An 18,036-nucleotide genomic window follows, 5' to 3' on the forward strand; every position below is an offset into this window, starting at 1 on the left:
GTCACTGTCCCACAAAGACATGCACCTACCATGAGGCCACTTGTACCCTAGGCTTATCCAAAATCAAACCAAAGAAATAGTGGATGACGATGTCATTTATATGTCAAAAGCACCTCTATGTATATACAATATGATATGTGTGTCCTCGCTTACATGATACCGTCGTGGAACAAGTTAGTGAACCAACATTAGATATTATTCCAAAGGTTCATCTAATTGGTAGCTCATAAGTGCTATCTTGGCTGACATTTCATATTACTTTATAGAGTTAGAAAATATCTACAAATGGTTATCTCGATGGTTAATTTGTGGATAGTTTTATCTCTACATAATAATTGTATATGTTTAGATTCATAAAATGATCACAAAACTCAATCAAAATTGGGTTATCAAGCCTATTATAAACCCTTTGCATGTTGTGCAAAATATGAACAAGCAAAATATGAATAAAATCGAATGATATTGATATATATAAGCATTTCATAGAACATATTATTTATACGTTTTGTTTGTGATTAAGTATCCTTATTATCACCTGTAAGTGTCCCTTGCATCATCAATTAGGAGAAAAAAAAGAGGGGCAACTATGTGCCCTTGCTATCTACCATGGAGGGTGGTATGGCTAACTCGACGTGGTCAATGATGGTGGCCCTCGTAGGTTATAGATGATGATAGGTCTAAGGAATGAAGGGGTAAAATAATTTTTTTACATGATTTAAGGTGTTGTTTTAGTTTTTTTTTATAATTGGGATGCTTTACATAAAAATTTGAGGGTAAGGGTTTTTCTTGAAAATTTATCTCATATATATATATATCGCAGGTGGGTCCCCCGTCGGCCTCGCTTTTGCCTCCGACCAGAGGCAGGGACATCGGTGGCTACGAGAATTAGCTGGCAGAAAGAAGACGCACTTCGAGCGACCTCCGCACGTGTGTCCCTAGCGTCCAAGTTTAATAGACGAGCCACAGTTTTGTACCCATTAACGCGGTGCCCGAGTTACCTATCCGTCCTTTGATTGGGTGCTGGCAGGGCATTAGTTGGGACCCACCAATTATAAGGCAAGCGGGCGATCACGGGTTTCGGCATAAAGGCGTTGTTAAAGCAAGCGTGGGGAAGCCTTAAAGCGGCCACATGACGGGCCACGTGGGAAAAGAGCACCGTCGGTTCCAAACCTCTATTTCTCTCTCTTCTTTTGTTTCTATTTCGATTTGAGTTTAATCCGTCGTTGGTAAGTCTGTTTCCCTTTTTGCCGTGGAGTCCAAGCGAAGGCGAGGGCAATGGAGTTCTTTCTGGAGCTTCTCGTGACTGCTCTCATATCCGTGCTCCTCGCCTTCATCATCTCCAAGATCGCCGCCGCTGCCGCCGCCGATGACGCCGATCTTCCCGAAGATAAGTCGGAGGTGGTGCCCCTCACCGTGGATGTAGGGCCTCGGCTACAGGAGGCCTCCTACGTCGGTCGTGGGTTCGACTTGGATCCGATCGAGGAGGAAACGGAGGAGTGGGAGGAGAGAAGTGGAGTTGCTCTTGCTGAATATAATCGCCTGGAGTTGGTGGTCGCTGATGCCGAAGAACAGAGATTGGGTCAAGAGGTTAGTGGGTTTGTCCTAGAGAAGGAAATCATAGAGGAGGAATCCACTAAAAAGAAAGAGGACGATGAAGCGGAGATCAGGATGATTGTTGATGGCTTAGTCAAGCAAGAAGAAAGATTCGACAAGGATGAAGCCAATGTAGGAGGAGCAGTGGAGAAAGTTGTGGAATTGGGTGGGGAATACGCAGCAGAAGTGGAAGATGTGAAGGTTTTGAATGAGGAGAAGGGAACATCATTTCTTGATGGGGAGGATGATTGGGAGGGGATAGAAAGGAGCGAGCTTGAGAAGTTATTCGGAGAAGCGACTGAGTTTGTTCATATCAAGAAAGGAGGGGATGCAGTGTTGAAACTGAATAATGAGGCGCAGATGCAGTTGTATGGGCTGCAAAAAATTGCCACTGAGGGGCCATGCAATGCGCAGCAACCCATGGCCCTGAGAGTTTCTGCTCGCTCCAAATGGTACCATGGGCTGGACTCTTCTGTTTCTTCTTATTAATTCCTTCACATATTGGCATGATATATATAAGTTATTGATTTATCTATGGAGCATCCCGAAGATCTGTCACATTTTCATGCTTTGATACTGGTGCATGCTATGGTAACACTTTGGCGAGTAAGAAATAAATGGCTATTTATAACCTAACCTGTATCAATTGGGACATTGTGGGCCTAGTTGCTTGGTCTATTACTCAGCATGTCAATAAGTTGCGAAAATTCAAAACTAGATGAGGTTATGAAGTGCTAAGTGGTAATCCACCACAGATTTTACATCAACGAAAACTGGTCAAGTGATCATGGCTTTAGAGGCACAGGAGTTAGCTCCCACTAGGGTGAGCAGCGCCCAACCATTTAGCCAATTTTGTGCAAGTGGCTTTCCAAATTCTTCCTAGGATTTTGTAGCAACAGTTACACATGAGAACTACAAGATGATGCAGTTTACAGTTTGGATATAACTTGATTTCTAGTCATCAACAGATGTTTGTATCTGATGGAGGACACTGTCCTATACTGTGCTAGGCATGCTTGGCAGAGGCTGGGGAACATGAATCCGGAGGTTGCTATGGAACAGTATGTATGTCTTCTTACTGAAAATATCCCTGGATGGATGGCAGAAAGACACAATGTAAGTTAATGAAAACCTAATCTTTTAATGGACTTGTGGGTTGAGCTAATGCACTCTGGTTCATGAAATACTTGTAGGAGGAAACCAAAGGTTGTGATGGTAACAGTCCTCTGGCAGCGGAGGCATCTGGAACTGGCCAGCATGATTCAAAGGCATATGTTCACCATAAATCCGAAACTGAAAGGTAAGACCCATGATCATTTTTAGTTAGTTGAGTTGAAAATATTTTACAATTTTATGATCTTGCACCACCTCTTCCGTTGAATAAAAGTCATGACATACAGGTTACCAACAGACTCTTCTTCCATTCGAGGTGCCACTCACAATGTAGATACTGGCCCCTAACTTTTCAAACAAGGTACATACAGTAGACTTTTAATCTTTAGCTGTTGACCTTGCTTATTAGACGTTTCGATATAGCCTGAGTGATAGTTAAATACTCCTTTAGGAACACTTTGGAGATCTGAAAGTTGCCATGGAGCAACTCTACTTATATTGCTGGAAGCTTTTCAGCGTATTATGCTTCATCTAGACCCATATTTAACCAAAAATTACTTCATGCCTCGCATAGGTATGAATTCCATATAGTATTTAATTTGTCAAAAACATTATAAAGACATACCTTCATTTTAGGAATGAAATGGAAAAGTTGGATGTCTGATCTGCTTTCATGCCAAGTTACCCATGCTCGGGATATACCATCACAACTGATCAATATCCTTTTGCATGGACATGGGTACATGCCTTTACTAATGTCCTCTCGGAAGTCATGTTTGTATTGTCTAGTGTCATGCAGTAAGTGCTTGATAAGTTGTCATGTAGTAACCATATTAACCAAGTATTGTTCTTTTTGGACATCAAAGTTTACTAGATGAATTATGAATTTATTATATAAGCATGACATGATATTTATCCTTAGAACTTATAGACTGCAGCAATGATTTCAACAATTCAAAGAAAAGAAAATGCTTGTTTTCTTCCAAAAAGATGGATCCAAATTTAAAATGTTGTGGGCAACAATTATTTTCTGATAAAAAAGCCATCACAAAAAATCATCAACAAATTGTCCTATCTTTTCTTTTTTTGTGAATTCTATTACTTCCACCTGAAGATTGGATAAACTCTCATCCATCGAGAAATAAGTTGTGTGGGTATCAGTTATATTTTTTTCCCATCTTAACTATGTTAGCATGTCTCATACAGGACTAGCGAAAATAGTCCTTCTCAATCTCCTCTCACCCAGAGTGACATTCTGAAGTTATATCACTAGTAAGCTGGCTAACACTGCCTTTAAATATCAAATTGCTGTGGAAAGTTGATTCTGAGTACATTTGCTAATCATCCGCTGATATATCATTTGCCTAATTGATAATTAATCTCTCGTTAGTTCTTGTGTGGCATCCCAGATTCCATACCCTGTATATATCGACAGCAAAGGTGTACTAATGGAACTTGTATCAAGCATGCTGAGGCTGCTCTCCCTTCTTCGACTCGATCGAGAAACAAGATTGGGCATGATTCCAGTTTCTCTAGGAGCTATGTGACTGATAGCGGTCAGGTAATAAGCCATTGTAATGAGGTGGTTATAGTGGTTTAGTCATCTGTCAGTCTTAATGAAAGCAATGTAGTGAAAACGGTAGTTAATGGCAAACGATTCTTGTTAATTTTGTCCAAACGCAGTACCACACAGCTACTGCTTGATACCCTTATTTCCACCTCTCTTTGTTTGGGTCACGGAGGGGCATCATCCTGCAGTGGTAAAATGCAAGGAGGCCGCAGAGAGGAGAGATGAGGGGTAAATTTAATCACCTTGAAGTACATAGTTGATTCGTATTTCAACTATGTATATTTTGTTATTCCTTTGCTAATTTTGAAAGAGGTTTTGACATCCTTTGTTAGTTAGTTATCTGGGTCATAGTTCATTTTATCGGTCCGTATCGATATATCGATCAACTATTGATATAGTATGTTTTGAGTTATACCGAATCGTATCGAATGTAGCGATACATGATACATGGGAGCGTATTGATATGTCGATTGTACAATCGATTTCTCATTTGATCAGTACGTATCGAGCGATACGTTATAGTACGATGAATCTCGATTTGAGTTTTTTTATTTTGATATTTTTTATTTTAAGATAATTTATTTTAGCACTTTATGAGGGTGTTATATGTTTTGTACATAGAAAACTAATTAAGTCATGATGATATTAATCTAACTTATTGGTCTAAGTATGATTTGCCTATCAAAACGGAACCCGAGGGGTGAATTCATTTTTTATTCAACCCTTGAGAACTGGAATCAAACTAGTTGAAAAATAATAATAAATCCATTGTGAATCTTCCTATCGCTCAAATCCTTCGATCGTAGTCATCATCATGATCGCTCATTCATTGTGATTGTTGTTTCTCTTCTTTGTCAGTCGTCGAGCTCTTGCATTTCTCCCGCTCATGCCTCCTCGAGCATAGACCTTCATGTAGGAGTTTTATTACATCCTCATTGCCGATCATTACCTCCTCGCTCTTGATTTCCTCTTCGTCCACTTTGCTATTGTTTTCGAGGAGCCCAACTATAGCTCTTGGGAGTGCTCACCCGAGGAGGAGGCACTCAGAGTAAGTGACCCTCCATAAGTCTAATGTCAAAGAGGGCCTCTATGCTTTGGCTTCAAGCGTGTCTCTTTAGTCCACATCCCGAAGCTAGATTTGGCATTGCTTGAGCTAAATGTTTGATATTGGCTTGGTGCCTCTAAGGTCACCATGAGGACCACTATTCCACAACTAACATGGCCTCCTCAACTACATCTTCGCCAACTCTGGCGTTGGCCTCGACCACATCTCCATCGGCTCCAATGCCATTCAAGAGACTCTCTTTGTAGACATTGCGAGCGATGTCGCTCTCCATTCGAGATCTTAAGGGAATTCTCTCGATTGTTGATCCTTGGAGGGATGGCATCCGTCGAACCACTATGCCATGAACTACATCTCGTTGTCAATCAATTGAGTCCTCTTAGTAATATCTTCATCGACTTCCCCCTCTAGTCCACATGTCCCATTCATGCTTTCTTCTTGTACATGTCCTAGGTGTTGACTGTGCAACCTCCTATCTCATGCATATCTTTACCCAAAAGATCTAATTAGGGTTTCGAAACTAGAACCAGAATTAACGATTCCAGAACTGAAACTAAAATTGAAACATTGTCATGGAACCAAAATCATGAGTTTCAAAATTGATTCTGAAATTGCTGGTTAGGTCAAGTCTTAAGTGAACGAGCTTCATACTTACTAATTAAGACACATCAATGGGATAACATGGATTCGGGATCCTTAATCCAATAGAGTTTAAAATTTTAATAATTAAGATAATCAATTATTAACTCCATCATGCATATTCTATATCTTAGTAAAAATTATTAAACAAAAAGATCATCTAAATATTTTGACATATTGCCACGGATGATCATTGTGCACTCATAACACCTTCGTCAATAGATCGTTCTTGTTTTTGTTTGCTTCTATATATATTTGGTCAACCTTGAAAACTATAAGCAGGAATAGTTTAAAAGGTTGTAAAGTGACTACTCATTAGAATGGATAAAATTATCTCAAAATGGTCTAGTTTTCGTGTGTTAGTCATTGCCTATTTTTTGTAGGCTACGATGGGGAGCAAAATATCAATCATCTCAGCACCCCATAACTCGCAAGGTGGCACTTGGCTGGATGGGGTTTTGAGGTAGTATTAGGTATTAATTGGATTTACAAGTCCATATGTTACCTATAAGAACTTACTAATATGTTCGACATCCAGTGAGTAATTGTTTACACACTTGCGATTATTCATTTGTCTTCTAAAATCCTTATTTACTCTTTCCTCTCTTTTCTTTCTTGCATACCAACTGTTTATTGAATTATTGGTAAAGCTATCCTCTTCGCGAGACATTGAGACTTGTTCATCACTCACTTTCAAACTAATTAATTTATTCTTTTATAAGTCTTTCGGGATCTAAGCGAGGTTGCAATTAGGATGATCCTTTACAGACGAATAATACAAGGGTGCCTCACGACTTAGGCAATTACAACTAAATCCGTGACATTATAGTATTAGAGCAGGCAAGCAATGAGAAAACAACAAAAGTTTTATAATCTCACCATGGTGAACTATTATAGCAAATTGAGCATGATGGGGCAAGCCAAACCATTGCCCTAAGCAATCGTATGTGGGTTCCAAGTATAAACTTGCTCTCAAACTATTGGAGCCACTCAAAAGGAACAAACAAGATGAGCAAGAAGTTGGCTACTCTCCATGAGTGGAGGAAGCACAATCCGAAGCACCAATAGGGAAAAGAAACCATAAGAAGAGTTTTACAGTTATAGAAACCACCTTAACGTTTTTAAAATGAGTCTAGAGGAACTCTACTAAGGCCAATAAAAGCTTCTTGTGGTAGAGAACTCACACGAGGAGGTGAAATCTAATATTGACAAGGTCGAGTCCTGAGTAGATCAATTGACGGAAGACACCTAAGACTCCATGCAACACCTATACAAAGTCATGGTGGAACTCATGTCTATGATTACATTGCTCACAAGGGCTCTTAATGCGGGAGGGAGTAACACCTGTATTGCTCCATCACAAAACTTGAGGACACCCAAGTCGCATAGCTTGGTTGCAAAGGAGCTTAAGAATTTTTTATTCGATATGGAACAATACTTCCGAGATATAATGTTTGATTCTAAAGAAATCAAAGTTTTAATAAAAATCATATATCTGAATGAGGATGCAAAACTTCAGTGGTGAATATATTGGGAAGAGATCCAAAAAGGTTGGTGTCAAGTGGACACATGGGAGGACTTGAAACGGGAGTTGAGAACTCAGTTCCTACCCAAGAACACAGAGTTCATTGCAAGAAGGAAGTTGAGATAACTCGGCCAAAGTACTTCCATTCAGGACTATGTCAAGTAATTTTCTACACTGATGTTAGACATATAAGACATGTTTGAAAAAGATAAGTTGTTCAGCTTCCTCGATGGCCTAAACTCGTAAGCACAACAGAAATTGCATTGAAGGAATGTCACCGATGTAGTCGGGGCAATTGCAACTACGAAAAGATTCACCGACTTTGTTTTCTTGAATGACTTAGGGAAGAAGAAACAATCTTCGAAAAATCACTCATTTAAGTATTCTTGAAGGAATGAGTTTGAAAGTGAGAAAACAAAAGTTCTCATAAAGGGTCAACTTCAAAAGGCAAGGCCCCAAAACCAGACATATGCTTCTTATGCAGAGAACCACATATGAGGGAGTGTCTATAAAAGCAAGCACTAAATGCATTGACAGTATTAATCCTTCTGCTCAGGTCAGATAATGGCAAGGTCATCACCCTTAGTTCTAGTAGTTTGGAATCTAGCAATGACAATAAAGTCGTAAGGGCCTCGTATGAAAGCAATGTGTTTGTTGATGTGTTTGTTGAACACATTGCGGGGTCAAGTGGGGGAGAACATGAAGACAAAGCTACAAAAAGCAAAGAGCAACGAGCTGATGCACGTGGAGATCAAACTAAATGGTTGAATAACCCATGCAATCGTGGACACGAGTGCTACCCACAATTTTATTATCGATCGATAAGTAAGGTAACTTCGGCTAAACTTAGAGAAGAACCTAAATCAAATGAAGGCTATGAACTCGAAGGCTAAGCAGATCTCTAGATTGACAAAAAAAGATCCCTATTAAGATTGAAACGTGGAGTAGAAGCATAAATATGATAGTGGTGCTGTTAGACGGCTTCCAAGTGATCATCGGAATGAAGTTCATGCACATAATGAAGTTGGTGCCAATGTCATTCCTAAATTTCTTATGTTTGATGAGAGGTGATGACCCCAATATAGTTTTAGTTTCTAGAGGAGGAACTAAGAACCCACAACAAATATCTACTTTACAATTGAAGAAGGTGGTGCGAAAAGGTGAATTAACTTTCATAGCCATACTAAAATTAGAGCCACTTGATGTAGAGGTCACTAATGAACCTATTATTGTGACGGATGTTTTGAAGGAGTTCACCAACGTTATGCCACCTGAGTTGTCAAAAACTCTACCGCCACATAGAGGTGTGGATCATCACGTTGAGTTAGAGTTGGGAGTAAAGCCTCCAGTGAGACCACCATACTGCATGGCCCCTCTAGAGTTAGTAGAGCTCCAATCTTTTTCCAAAAGCATCATTTAGAGCTCCAGTCCTTTTCTAAAGAAGAAGTAAACAGATTTGAGAAGACGACCACAAGAGTTTAAAGCAAATGACTTGGTATTGGTGAAGCTCCAACCAACATCACTCTAGTTCTTTAGGCATAAAATGCAAAAGAGACTAGTGCACAAGTATGAAGGACCCTTCTCAATTATCAACAAGGTAAGCAATGTCTCATATAAGTTACGGCTGTCGGGATGGCTAAAAATTCATAATGTCTTCTATACAAGCAACCTAAAAGCATACCACTCAGATTCATAAGATGTTTCCTAAAGTGTTCGAACTCGACTACCCCCAATAAAACCTCCTATGAAAAGCGAGTTGAAACCATTTTAATGGGTTGCAAGATATTGTTCAGGCTTCTCTGGAGAAAGTAGTTAAAAAGATAAAAAAGTATGCAGATTTGGAAAGACGATCACAAGAGTTTAAAGTCAACGTCTTAGTATCAATGAAGCTCCAACCAACATCACTATAGTTCTTTAGGCATAAAATGCAAAAGAGACTAGTGCACAAGTATAAAGAAGTATTTTCAATTATCAGTAGGGTAAGCAATGTCTCATATAAGTTATAGCTGTTAGGATGGCTAAAAATTCATAATGTCTTCCATCCAAGCAACCTGAAAGCATACCACTCAGATTCGTAAGTTGTTTCCTAAAGTGTTCGAACTCGACTACCCCCACTAAAGCCTCCTATGAAAAGCATGTTGAAACCATTTTAATGGATCACAAGACAAAGTTACTTGATTGATGAAGTGGCGAAAGCTTCCCTAAACAAAAGCTAGTTTGGAGATTGAAGATACCCTGTGACACAAAGAAGCAATCATCAAAGCCTACCGACAAGCGTCGACGATTTAAGTTGGGAAGAATGTTATGGATGGTCGTCGTGCACCCATAACACCTTTTATCAAAAGACCGTTCGTTACTTTTGTTTGCTTGTACATATGTTTATGCAGCATGTTTTGCCTCGAATTTATGAGTTTTGTTTGAAAACTATAAGCATGAATAGTTTGCAAGGCTGCAGAGCATCGCACATCAGAATGGGTAAAACTATCTCAAAATGGTTTAGTTTTCATGTGCTATGGACCTATTTTCTGCAAGCTACAGTGCAGAAAAAAACATTAGCCATCTCAACACCCGAGAACCCTCGAGGTGGCACATGATTGGATGGGGGTTTAGGGTAGCATTGAGCCTTAATTGGATTAACAAATTAAACATGTTAAGCCTATAGGAACTTGCTATTGCCTTCAACACCCTTTAAGTAATCGCTTGTAAACTAAAATCCTTATTTTTCTCCTTCCTCTTTTTTTTTTTCTTACACATCTCATTTTCTTTTCTCCTTCCTCTTTTTTTTTTTTCTTACGCATCTCATTTTCGAAATAATCAATTTACTCTTTTATAAATCCGAAGTAATCAATTTACTCTTTTATAAATCCTTTGAGAACAAAACAAGATTGTAACTCGGTGAATCCTCGAACGAATAACGAAAGAATACTCTATAACTTTGATAATTACAGTTAAATTCGTGATAACATAATAAATAATTTTAATCGTAAAGAATACATTTTGATTAGATCAATAAAATATATGTATGAAAACATGACAACGCTTATTCCTCCAAAATTTGACAAGAACGGCATCCAAAGAACATGCATGAAAACGATGCGAAGCCGACATTGAACCAAGATATTAGGCATACGGACTCAGAAATATTGAGCACATGAAAGAAAACAGTGATGAAGATAAGATGATAAATCAATCCAAATAATTCAGCCAAAATAAATGAACTGTGTAAAAAAACCACGACTCGTTCCCTATGTCAGAGTCTTTGTCAGATGTACATGCGCCGAGCTTCCACCCGGTGGAATACACTGATAAATAATAATGGATGCAAGTGAAAACAACTAAACCTACAAACACATTGGCGATTAACAACCATTACCACTATCTATAACCTTATTCATTTATCCACCTACCAATGCCACAATTCGGCCAACCATCTTCAAGGGCCAATAGGTTAAGCAACTATCTATCTATAACCCAAGACATCCCTTGTAATCAAGAATCCCCGATAAATTTTAAGAAAACTACTGTCGGGACATCGTATGCTTGAAACCATACAGAGAAGGCTCCCACCCAGAGTCGGGCTCTTTCCGCTTCAATGCGATGCCCGAACTAGAAGGTTGTGCACTAGTCTTTGTTTGATCTTCTGTTCGACCTCTATGACCTTGCAGAAAGAATTGTTCAAACCGGCCACCTTCCTTTGATGTCATCCCACCATTTAAGTCAAAACCAGCTCGTGAAGAACCAAAACCAGCCATATTTGAGGGCACACTGGTGGCACCCAAAAGAAATGGTGGCCTCGCAGATGGTCCACCGAGTCCTCCTGCACCAGTAATATGTGGTAAGTGTGTAGCGCCTCTTGGGTCTACCATGTAAGAAAAGCTCCCAGGGGAATAATATGCTGCAGGAACTGTCATGGTAGGTGCACTTGGAAGTCCAGCATATCCATATGCAAGGTTTGGCATGTTTGTACAGGGCACTAGTGGTCTAGCAACCATAGTAGGCTCAATGTTCAGTCCATTCGGTAGAAATGAATGCTGCACTTGGTTGCCATTATCCTTCCTTTCAGCAGCAATTTTTGATCCCATGATTTTAATGACCGGATCATAAGGTGTTGGCCCTACACAATATTCAGAGGCTTTAGTAGATGATTTATCAAAGTTGTGAGAACCACCAATGTCGGGGAGTGATGGGTTGTCATTCAGATCAAAGTCTCTAAGGGATGGTTGTCTATAAGACGAAGAAGAAGCTGACGATAAGCTATGCTCTCCATGTTGAAAATGTAGCTTCCAAGATGAGAAGGGATTCATGGAGGCATCCTCATCACTGAGGCGATTAAGATCCAAATTCAGCTTCTTCTCTGTTCTGGAAATGACCTCCACACATGAATCTCCAGACGGAAGACTAGATGACGCAGGCACCTGTCTCCTAGATGCAGGTATATCAGCCACCTCATCAACCATTTCAGTCACATTCAAATCGATTTGTAGGAAATTGGATTTCTGCTTTGATCCAGAAGAAATCCTTTCATCCTCTAGTGTTCTTCGAGGAGATGCTGCTCGAAAAGCACTGGTAGCAGCGGAGCCCTTCCATCCCACTTCACCTCCAAAATGGAGAGGAGTAACTGACAACCCTGGTGCTCCTTTTGAAGAAGCAACAACAGCAATAGGAGCGGTCACATTGATAGGAATTTTCTGAATGGGCCTTATCGAGCACTCAGGTTTGTCACTGCAAATATCAGCGTTCAAATCAAAGGTACATCTAATCATAATGGACTTATCAACTAATTCTTGTCGCTTGGTTGATTCTATATCTTGTTCAGAAATTTCTGGATCAGAACTCATGTTCTGTGTGATCTCTGACTCTTTTTCAGGAGATGAGGTACCAGAATGATCTTTTCCAGCTGATGAACTATCAGCATCAACTTCCTCAGTCACTGCTCGATCGTGTTTTTCTTCTTCAGATTCAGGGCTATGAGAACCAGTTGTTTCTCCAGAATTGAACTCAGGAGAGCTACAAAAAGGCTCTCTATAATCAACCACCTCTCTTTCCACTGCTATAGCAACTTGCCTTGCAACCTCTAACGCATCATCCAAGCATTCAAGTCCCAACTCTGACTTTTGACTGATCTCTTTGTTAGCCTTAATTCCAACAACTTTAAAGAAATCAGTGGAGGTTTCAAAATGACCTTTACGGCTCTTAAATTTGGTAACATGATCAATGTCTTTAACGATGCCAGTCAAGGCTTCCTCCCTCTGACAAGGTAACTGAGGATCACCTATATTGCTGATAATGCTTGCGGTGCAAGAAAGATCTTGAAAACCACTAGTTAGATTTGCAGCTGGGTTGGAGTCCTTGGCTGTTATCAAACTCTTTTCCCTCCCATGGTCAAAATCCCCAGCCTTCGGCTGATGTTCCATTGTTTTTGATGCAAAAGAAGCATCATTGTCAGAATCCATCTTGCATGCAATCATAGGCTCTGTAGCAGCCATCAATGGTGTCAAAGAAGCAGAGAAAGCAAGAGAAGAAGAATTACTGTAAGTTTCTCTCTGGTTGGATTTGCATGACTTACCTTCCCTCATATCCAACTCCATCCCTTTCACAACCTCAGGGACATCTTTCAACACTGCTACATCATGTTGATCATCTGTATCTCCCTTCTGATCAGACTGTGAACAAGTGTTAGCAGAGGGGTTTCCTACAGCAACAGCAACAGAAACAGAAGACTCTACTGTAATAGACAAATTTTCTGGACAGGAATTTGAGATGATGGATGACCCTGATGAGTTCACACCTGCTACCTCTGCATTTGAATTGATGGGATTCGATGACATGGAAAGAACTTGATTTGGTGTTGTTAGCCTCTCATTTTCAGTAGAATTGAGAGGAGAAATGTCCAAGCATGGAGGAACATCAACAACTGAATTAACTAAGTTCGAACAATTTTCATTTGTCTTCACATCCTCACAAGTTCGGGGATGATTACTTTCACTGGCCCTGCATTGATCTTGATCATGACAACTCATATCATTGTTCCTTACGAGCTCCCATTTAGCATACAGAATTCTAGCCTTCTCTTTAATTGGAATACTTTTGTGATCAAGAAGGAGTTCAATAGTAATTCCAATCCCAGAGGTACTTTTCCTTTTATGATCAATAGGAAGCCTCTCAAATGATGTCAGTAACGAACAGATCAGTTCTTCCACAACAATGCCATTGACATCCACACTGAGGTTTAGTGCTTCTTGAAGCCATCGATTAAGAAACGAAAGTCCATTTAACTCGAGAAATTGATTAAGACATTCCTTATGGTCAGTGGCTGCTAAAACACCTGCAACTGTAGACCATTGTCTAACTGCATCACCCAAGTTACTTGTAGTACAATCATTCAACTTTTGAATCATGGAAAGCAGCTCTTCGACCCTCGCAAGACTCGAGAGCCCATCTCTCATCTCAGTTAGAGTAAAGAAATCTTCAAGTGTCATTCTGGCTCACAAGAGAAAACAAGCATATAAAAGCTTCAATAATCAACTCATTGCAGCATGCTGCTACTTGAATCATCTAACCATAATTAGGATGAGCATGAGCATGTGACATTACACTTTTCTGCAATATACAGCATAGTTTAATCAGAAGATTAATCAGCGAAATATAATGATTAAAAATTTTTTGAAGTGTTTTTTCAAAGAAAAAATGTAGTATATGATGTCAGAGGTGACAAATGGTATAACATCTGATTCAAATCCAAACCAATGCCCATGACTCTCAAGTCAAACAAACATAAAGAAAGAAAGCAATAACTGCACCAACAGTAAAGCCACATCCTAAAGTCATCCATCAGTTTGATTACTCATGCCTCTCATTGATCTCCAAAAAAACAGATCAATTTGCTAGTGGTTACCAATCTTGATTAGGCCTAAACTGCACCAACAATAAAGTCACTTCTTAATATTATCCACCAAATGTATGTCACTCATGCCTGTCATTAATCTCCAAAATAAATCGATCCTGAATGGGGTGACCAATCCAGACTGGAGTCTCACTTCAGTCCTAAAACACCCTATTTCGAGTCAGATCATTGGAACCAGCTGATTTTCAACAGTGTTGTACCGACAGATATATACTGATATATATGCCCAAAGGACTGCCACAACATTGACAGTGGAAATCAAAGTCCTGGTTCCTTATAACAACTATAGCTTACTAAGTTCCAACTTCAGATGTAGAACTCGATGATACAGTTAGATGATCATAGAAAAATTATACTCTAATTTCACCATATATCAATGGAAACTATGTTACAAAAACTTGTGCTAAGATTGGTCCAAGACTGAGTCATCTGGAACAGCTTTGTATCTGGTATCTAGAACCCAGGATCTAAAAAGGTCCCAGCCAAGGATGGCCATTTTAATTGTGCCACCCAATATCAAGTAGTTTATATAATGTTACGTCTCTGTCTCAGAATATGATCCAATCTGTCTGTGCATAACAGATTACAATTAACATAACCCTGCAAAACAATATATAATCAACTAACAAGTCACAGTATCATGTGTTCTGAACTGATTCCACTTTTTTTAAACACTGATAAAATCTAGTTAGTAGTCAGTAAAAAGATGGTATCATCGAGATCAAAAAAGTTCTCAAAGTTATATACTAGAAAATACAGAAAAAAGGTCCCAGCCAAGGATGGCCATTTTAATTGTGCCACCCAATATCAAGTAGTTTATATAATGTTACGTCTCTGTCTCAGAATATGATCCAATCTGTCTGTGCATAACAGATTACAATTAACATAACCCTGCAAAACAATATATAATCAACTAACAAGTCACAGTATCATGTGTTCTGAACTGATTCCACTTTTTTTAAACACTGATAAAATCTAGTTAGTAGTCAGTAAAAAGATGGTATCATCGAGATCAAAAAAGTTCTCAAAGTTATATACTAGAAAATACAGAAAAAAGGTCCCAGCCAAGGATGGCCATTTTAATTGTGCCACCCAATATCAAGTAGTTTATATAATGTTACGTCTCTGTCTCAGAATATGATCCAATCTGTCTGTGCATAACAGATTACAATTAACATAACCCTGCAAAACAATATATAATCAACTAACAAGTCACAGTGTCATGTGTTCTGAACTGATTCCACTTTTTTTAAACACTGATAAAATCTAGATAGTAGTCAGTAAAAAGATGGTATTATCGAGATCAAAAAAGTTCTCAAAGTTATATACTAGAAAATACAGAAAAAAGGTCCCAGCTAAGGATGGCCATTTTAATTGTGTCACCCAATATCAAGTAGTTTATATAATGTTACGTCTCTGTCTCAGAATATGATCCAATCTGTCTGTGCATAACAGATTACAATTAACATAACCCTGCAAAACAATATATAATCAACTAACAAGTCACAGTATCATGTGTTCTGAACTGATTCCACTTTTTTTAAACAATGATAAAATCTAGTTAGTAGTCAGTAAAAAGATGGTATCATTGAGATCAAAAAAGTTCTCAAAGTTATATACTAGAAAATACAGAAAAAAGTTTAAATAAAAGAACAATTTATGCATTTTGTTTTAAACTAGCAAAAATACTAGATACTTCATGATCCATATTGCCCTGCGGTAACTAACTTTCACTTCCCCATAAACTTTGATGGAGTCTGCTTTCAGACTAGTAGAATGAAGCTGAATATCATGATTGTTCAATGAGTGAACAAAAGAGAAAGGGCCAGTAGGCTTATTTTTCCAATTCCGTATAGAACTGAAGTCATGTTAAACATTTCTAAAAATACAAGAGCTATCAACAAAAATACATATAGGAAAAGAGGACATCCTCAGCCAAAAAAGGAACAAAACTCTGGACATGTATCCTTCCATACAAGACTAGACTCAAACTTCAAAGATCATTTAATCGTAAGGTTCAGCCTAACAAGCTCCTGAAGCTTCCTGGGAATAGATAATCAGGCTATACTAATCTTAACTGATCATGGAAAACTTGCGGGCAACAAAAAGAACATTTCCAATTGGAGGGGTTTGCAGTTAGCCAAATCCTATTCATATATTATAAATAATACGACGCGCTAGTTCAAGACACAAGTCACAAGCACCAACGACAGCTCCAAAAACAATCCCATATATGTTTTAGTGATAACGCCACCAAATAATTCAAGACCGCGTACAAATAAGTGGCTTCCTCAATCAAAACAGAGAAGTCTCAAGAATTGCTGATGAAATTACATTTAAAGAGAGAATGTAGCAGCAAGTGCGGCAATTCTTTATAGCAAATTTCCTATAACCCAATATAAAAACATCTAGCCAGTAAGCTGGTCGTCTAAACCGAACTATCAACCCAAGTAATGGTTTAAAGAAAGGAAGAGGAACATTTCAAACACAAATGAAAACTCAAACAAACAGAAAAGATGAGGGATTAACAAGTTCGCTCATAATATTGTTACCACCAATGAACACCAAAAACGCATCTACACAAACCCAAAAAATCGAAGCTAAATCCTAATGGTCGGTAAAGCTATTGACTACAACCGCAACAATAATCCGAAGATGAGACCGGAAGATGAGTAATGATCCGATCGGCCGTAAATCGAGAGGCAACAAAAGATCAGCAATCTACAAGAAAAGAAAGATCGCACACATAATTCGGTAGAAAACGAAAGATTAAAGATCTAATCCACCGAGGCAGTAAACCAAAACCCTAGCTCATAATTTATCCTCGAAGAATCACGAACCAAAATCAAACAGCCAAATCGAACCATCACGAGAAAACGAGAGGAAACAGGCGGTCGGAAACAGGGAGAAGGCAATGCAGCGGAGGACCAAGAGGAGAAGAGATCACAGTATAATTCGAGAGAAGCGAAGGGCTTGGGGATTACCGCCTGGGAAGGACGAAACCCTAGATTCCGGATTCCGAGGATGATGAGACCGTCCCCCTTCTCGTATCGATCACGCCTTCCACCGTCCCTCACGCTCCACCCCCTTCTTCCCTCTCTTCTTCGTCGAACCAAAGCGCTCTCCCCACCTCGTCTCTATTGCTTGCTCATCATATTCCATCGTACTGAAGTTATATTTCGTTCCCATAAATGATCGTGATAATAATAATAATTGATTTATTCCCACCACGTGCGAGTGAGGGGAAGCACGTGCCGGCAGCGAAGGAGGAATCGGTCGGAGCCGGTGCGACGCGATTGGAATATTCCGACTCGAGAGAGACAGATGGGTATATCGTTTGGTGGGTGTGTTTCGGGTGTGAATAAAAAAGCCGACTCAAAAGACATTAGTACTCAAAATTGGGCTCTTTGGGCCGAGTTTAGAGCCCATCAAAGGACCCACCATTCACAAATTCTATTTACAGGCAATCAACTGACATCGTGGGTCGGCTGTTCGGCCTCAGATAGTGGAGGGGCCCACCATTGGTGGGGGCCTCAAACGAGGATTTCCAGCATGAAGCGCGTGGGATCGAAGGTGGGGAGGAAGCCGAACCCGTTAGCCAAGGATAGTTCCTTCCCACGGGAGCTTTG

The 18,036-nt window shown here is 39.4% G+C and overlaps 2 protein-coding genes across 9 annotated transcripts; one reads left to right on the forward strand and one right to left on the reverse strand.

The window, feature by feature from the left end:
* Nucleotides 1-946: 946 nt before the first annotated feature.
* Nucleotides 947-4,373, forward strand: LOC135610761 (acyl-CoA-binding domain-containing protein 3-like). Of its 6 annotated transcripts, none has more exons than XM_065105663.1 (6): nucleotides 947-2,045; nucleotides 2,604-2,709; nucleotides 2,787-2,893; nucleotides 3,005-3,067; nucleotides 3,913-3,978; nucleotides 4,097-4,373. In XM_065105663.1, exons 1-6 carry the CDS (start codon nucleotides 1,276-1,278, stop codon nucleotides 4,251-4,253), a joined length of 1,269 nt encoding a protein of 422 aa, XP_064961735.1. In that variant the 5' UTR covers nucleotides 947-1,275; the 3' UTR covers nucleotides 4,254-4,373. The 6 variants fall into 6 exon arrangements, 4 of the variants coding, with proteins under 4 accessions (XP_064961735.1, XP_064961736.1, XP_064961737.1 ...); XM_065105664.1 differs by having other exon boundaries at nucleotides 963-2,045; nucleotides 4,116-4,255; XR_010486302.1 differs by having other exon boundaries at nucleotides 1,132-2,045; nucleotides 2,994-3,067; nucleotides 4,097-4,167.
* A 6,344-nt stretch (nucleotides 4,374-10,717) lies between these two features.
* Nucleotides 10,718-17,560, reverse strand: LOC135610762 (uncharacterized). 3 transcript variants are annotated; one of them, XM_065105670.1, is made up of 3 exons: nucleotides 17,392-17,560; nucleotides 13,070-14,103; nucleotides 10,718-12,976 (listed from the first exon to the last, which is right to left on the reverse strand). In XM_065105670.1, exons 2-3 carry the CDS (start codon nucleotides 13,980-13,982, stop codon nucleotides 11,022-11,024), a joined length of 2,868 nt encoding a protein of 955 aa, XP_064961742.1. In that variant the 5' UTR covers nucleotides 13,983-14,103; nucleotides 17,392-17,560; the 3' UTR covers nucleotides 10,718-11,021. The 3 variants fall into 3 exon arrangements, with proteins under 3 accessions (XP_064961742.1, XP_064961741.1, XP_064961739.1); XM_065105669.1 differs by having other exon boundaries at nucleotides 10,718-13,983; nucleotides 17,392-17,559; XM_065105667.1 differs by having other exon boundaries at nucleotides 10,718-14,103; nucleotides 17,392-17,559.
* Nucleotides 17,561-18,036: the final 476 nt, after the last annotated feature.

Source organism: Musa acuminata, chromosome BXJ2-4 (assembly GCF_036884655.1).
Source record: "Musa acuminata AAA Group cultivar baxijiao chromosome BXJ2-4, Cavendish_Baxijiao_AAA, whole genome shotgun sequence".
Classification (NCBI taxonomy): domain Eukaryota; kingdom Viridiplantae; phylum Streptophyta; class Magnoliopsida; order Zingiberales; family Musaceae; genus Musa; species Musa acuminata.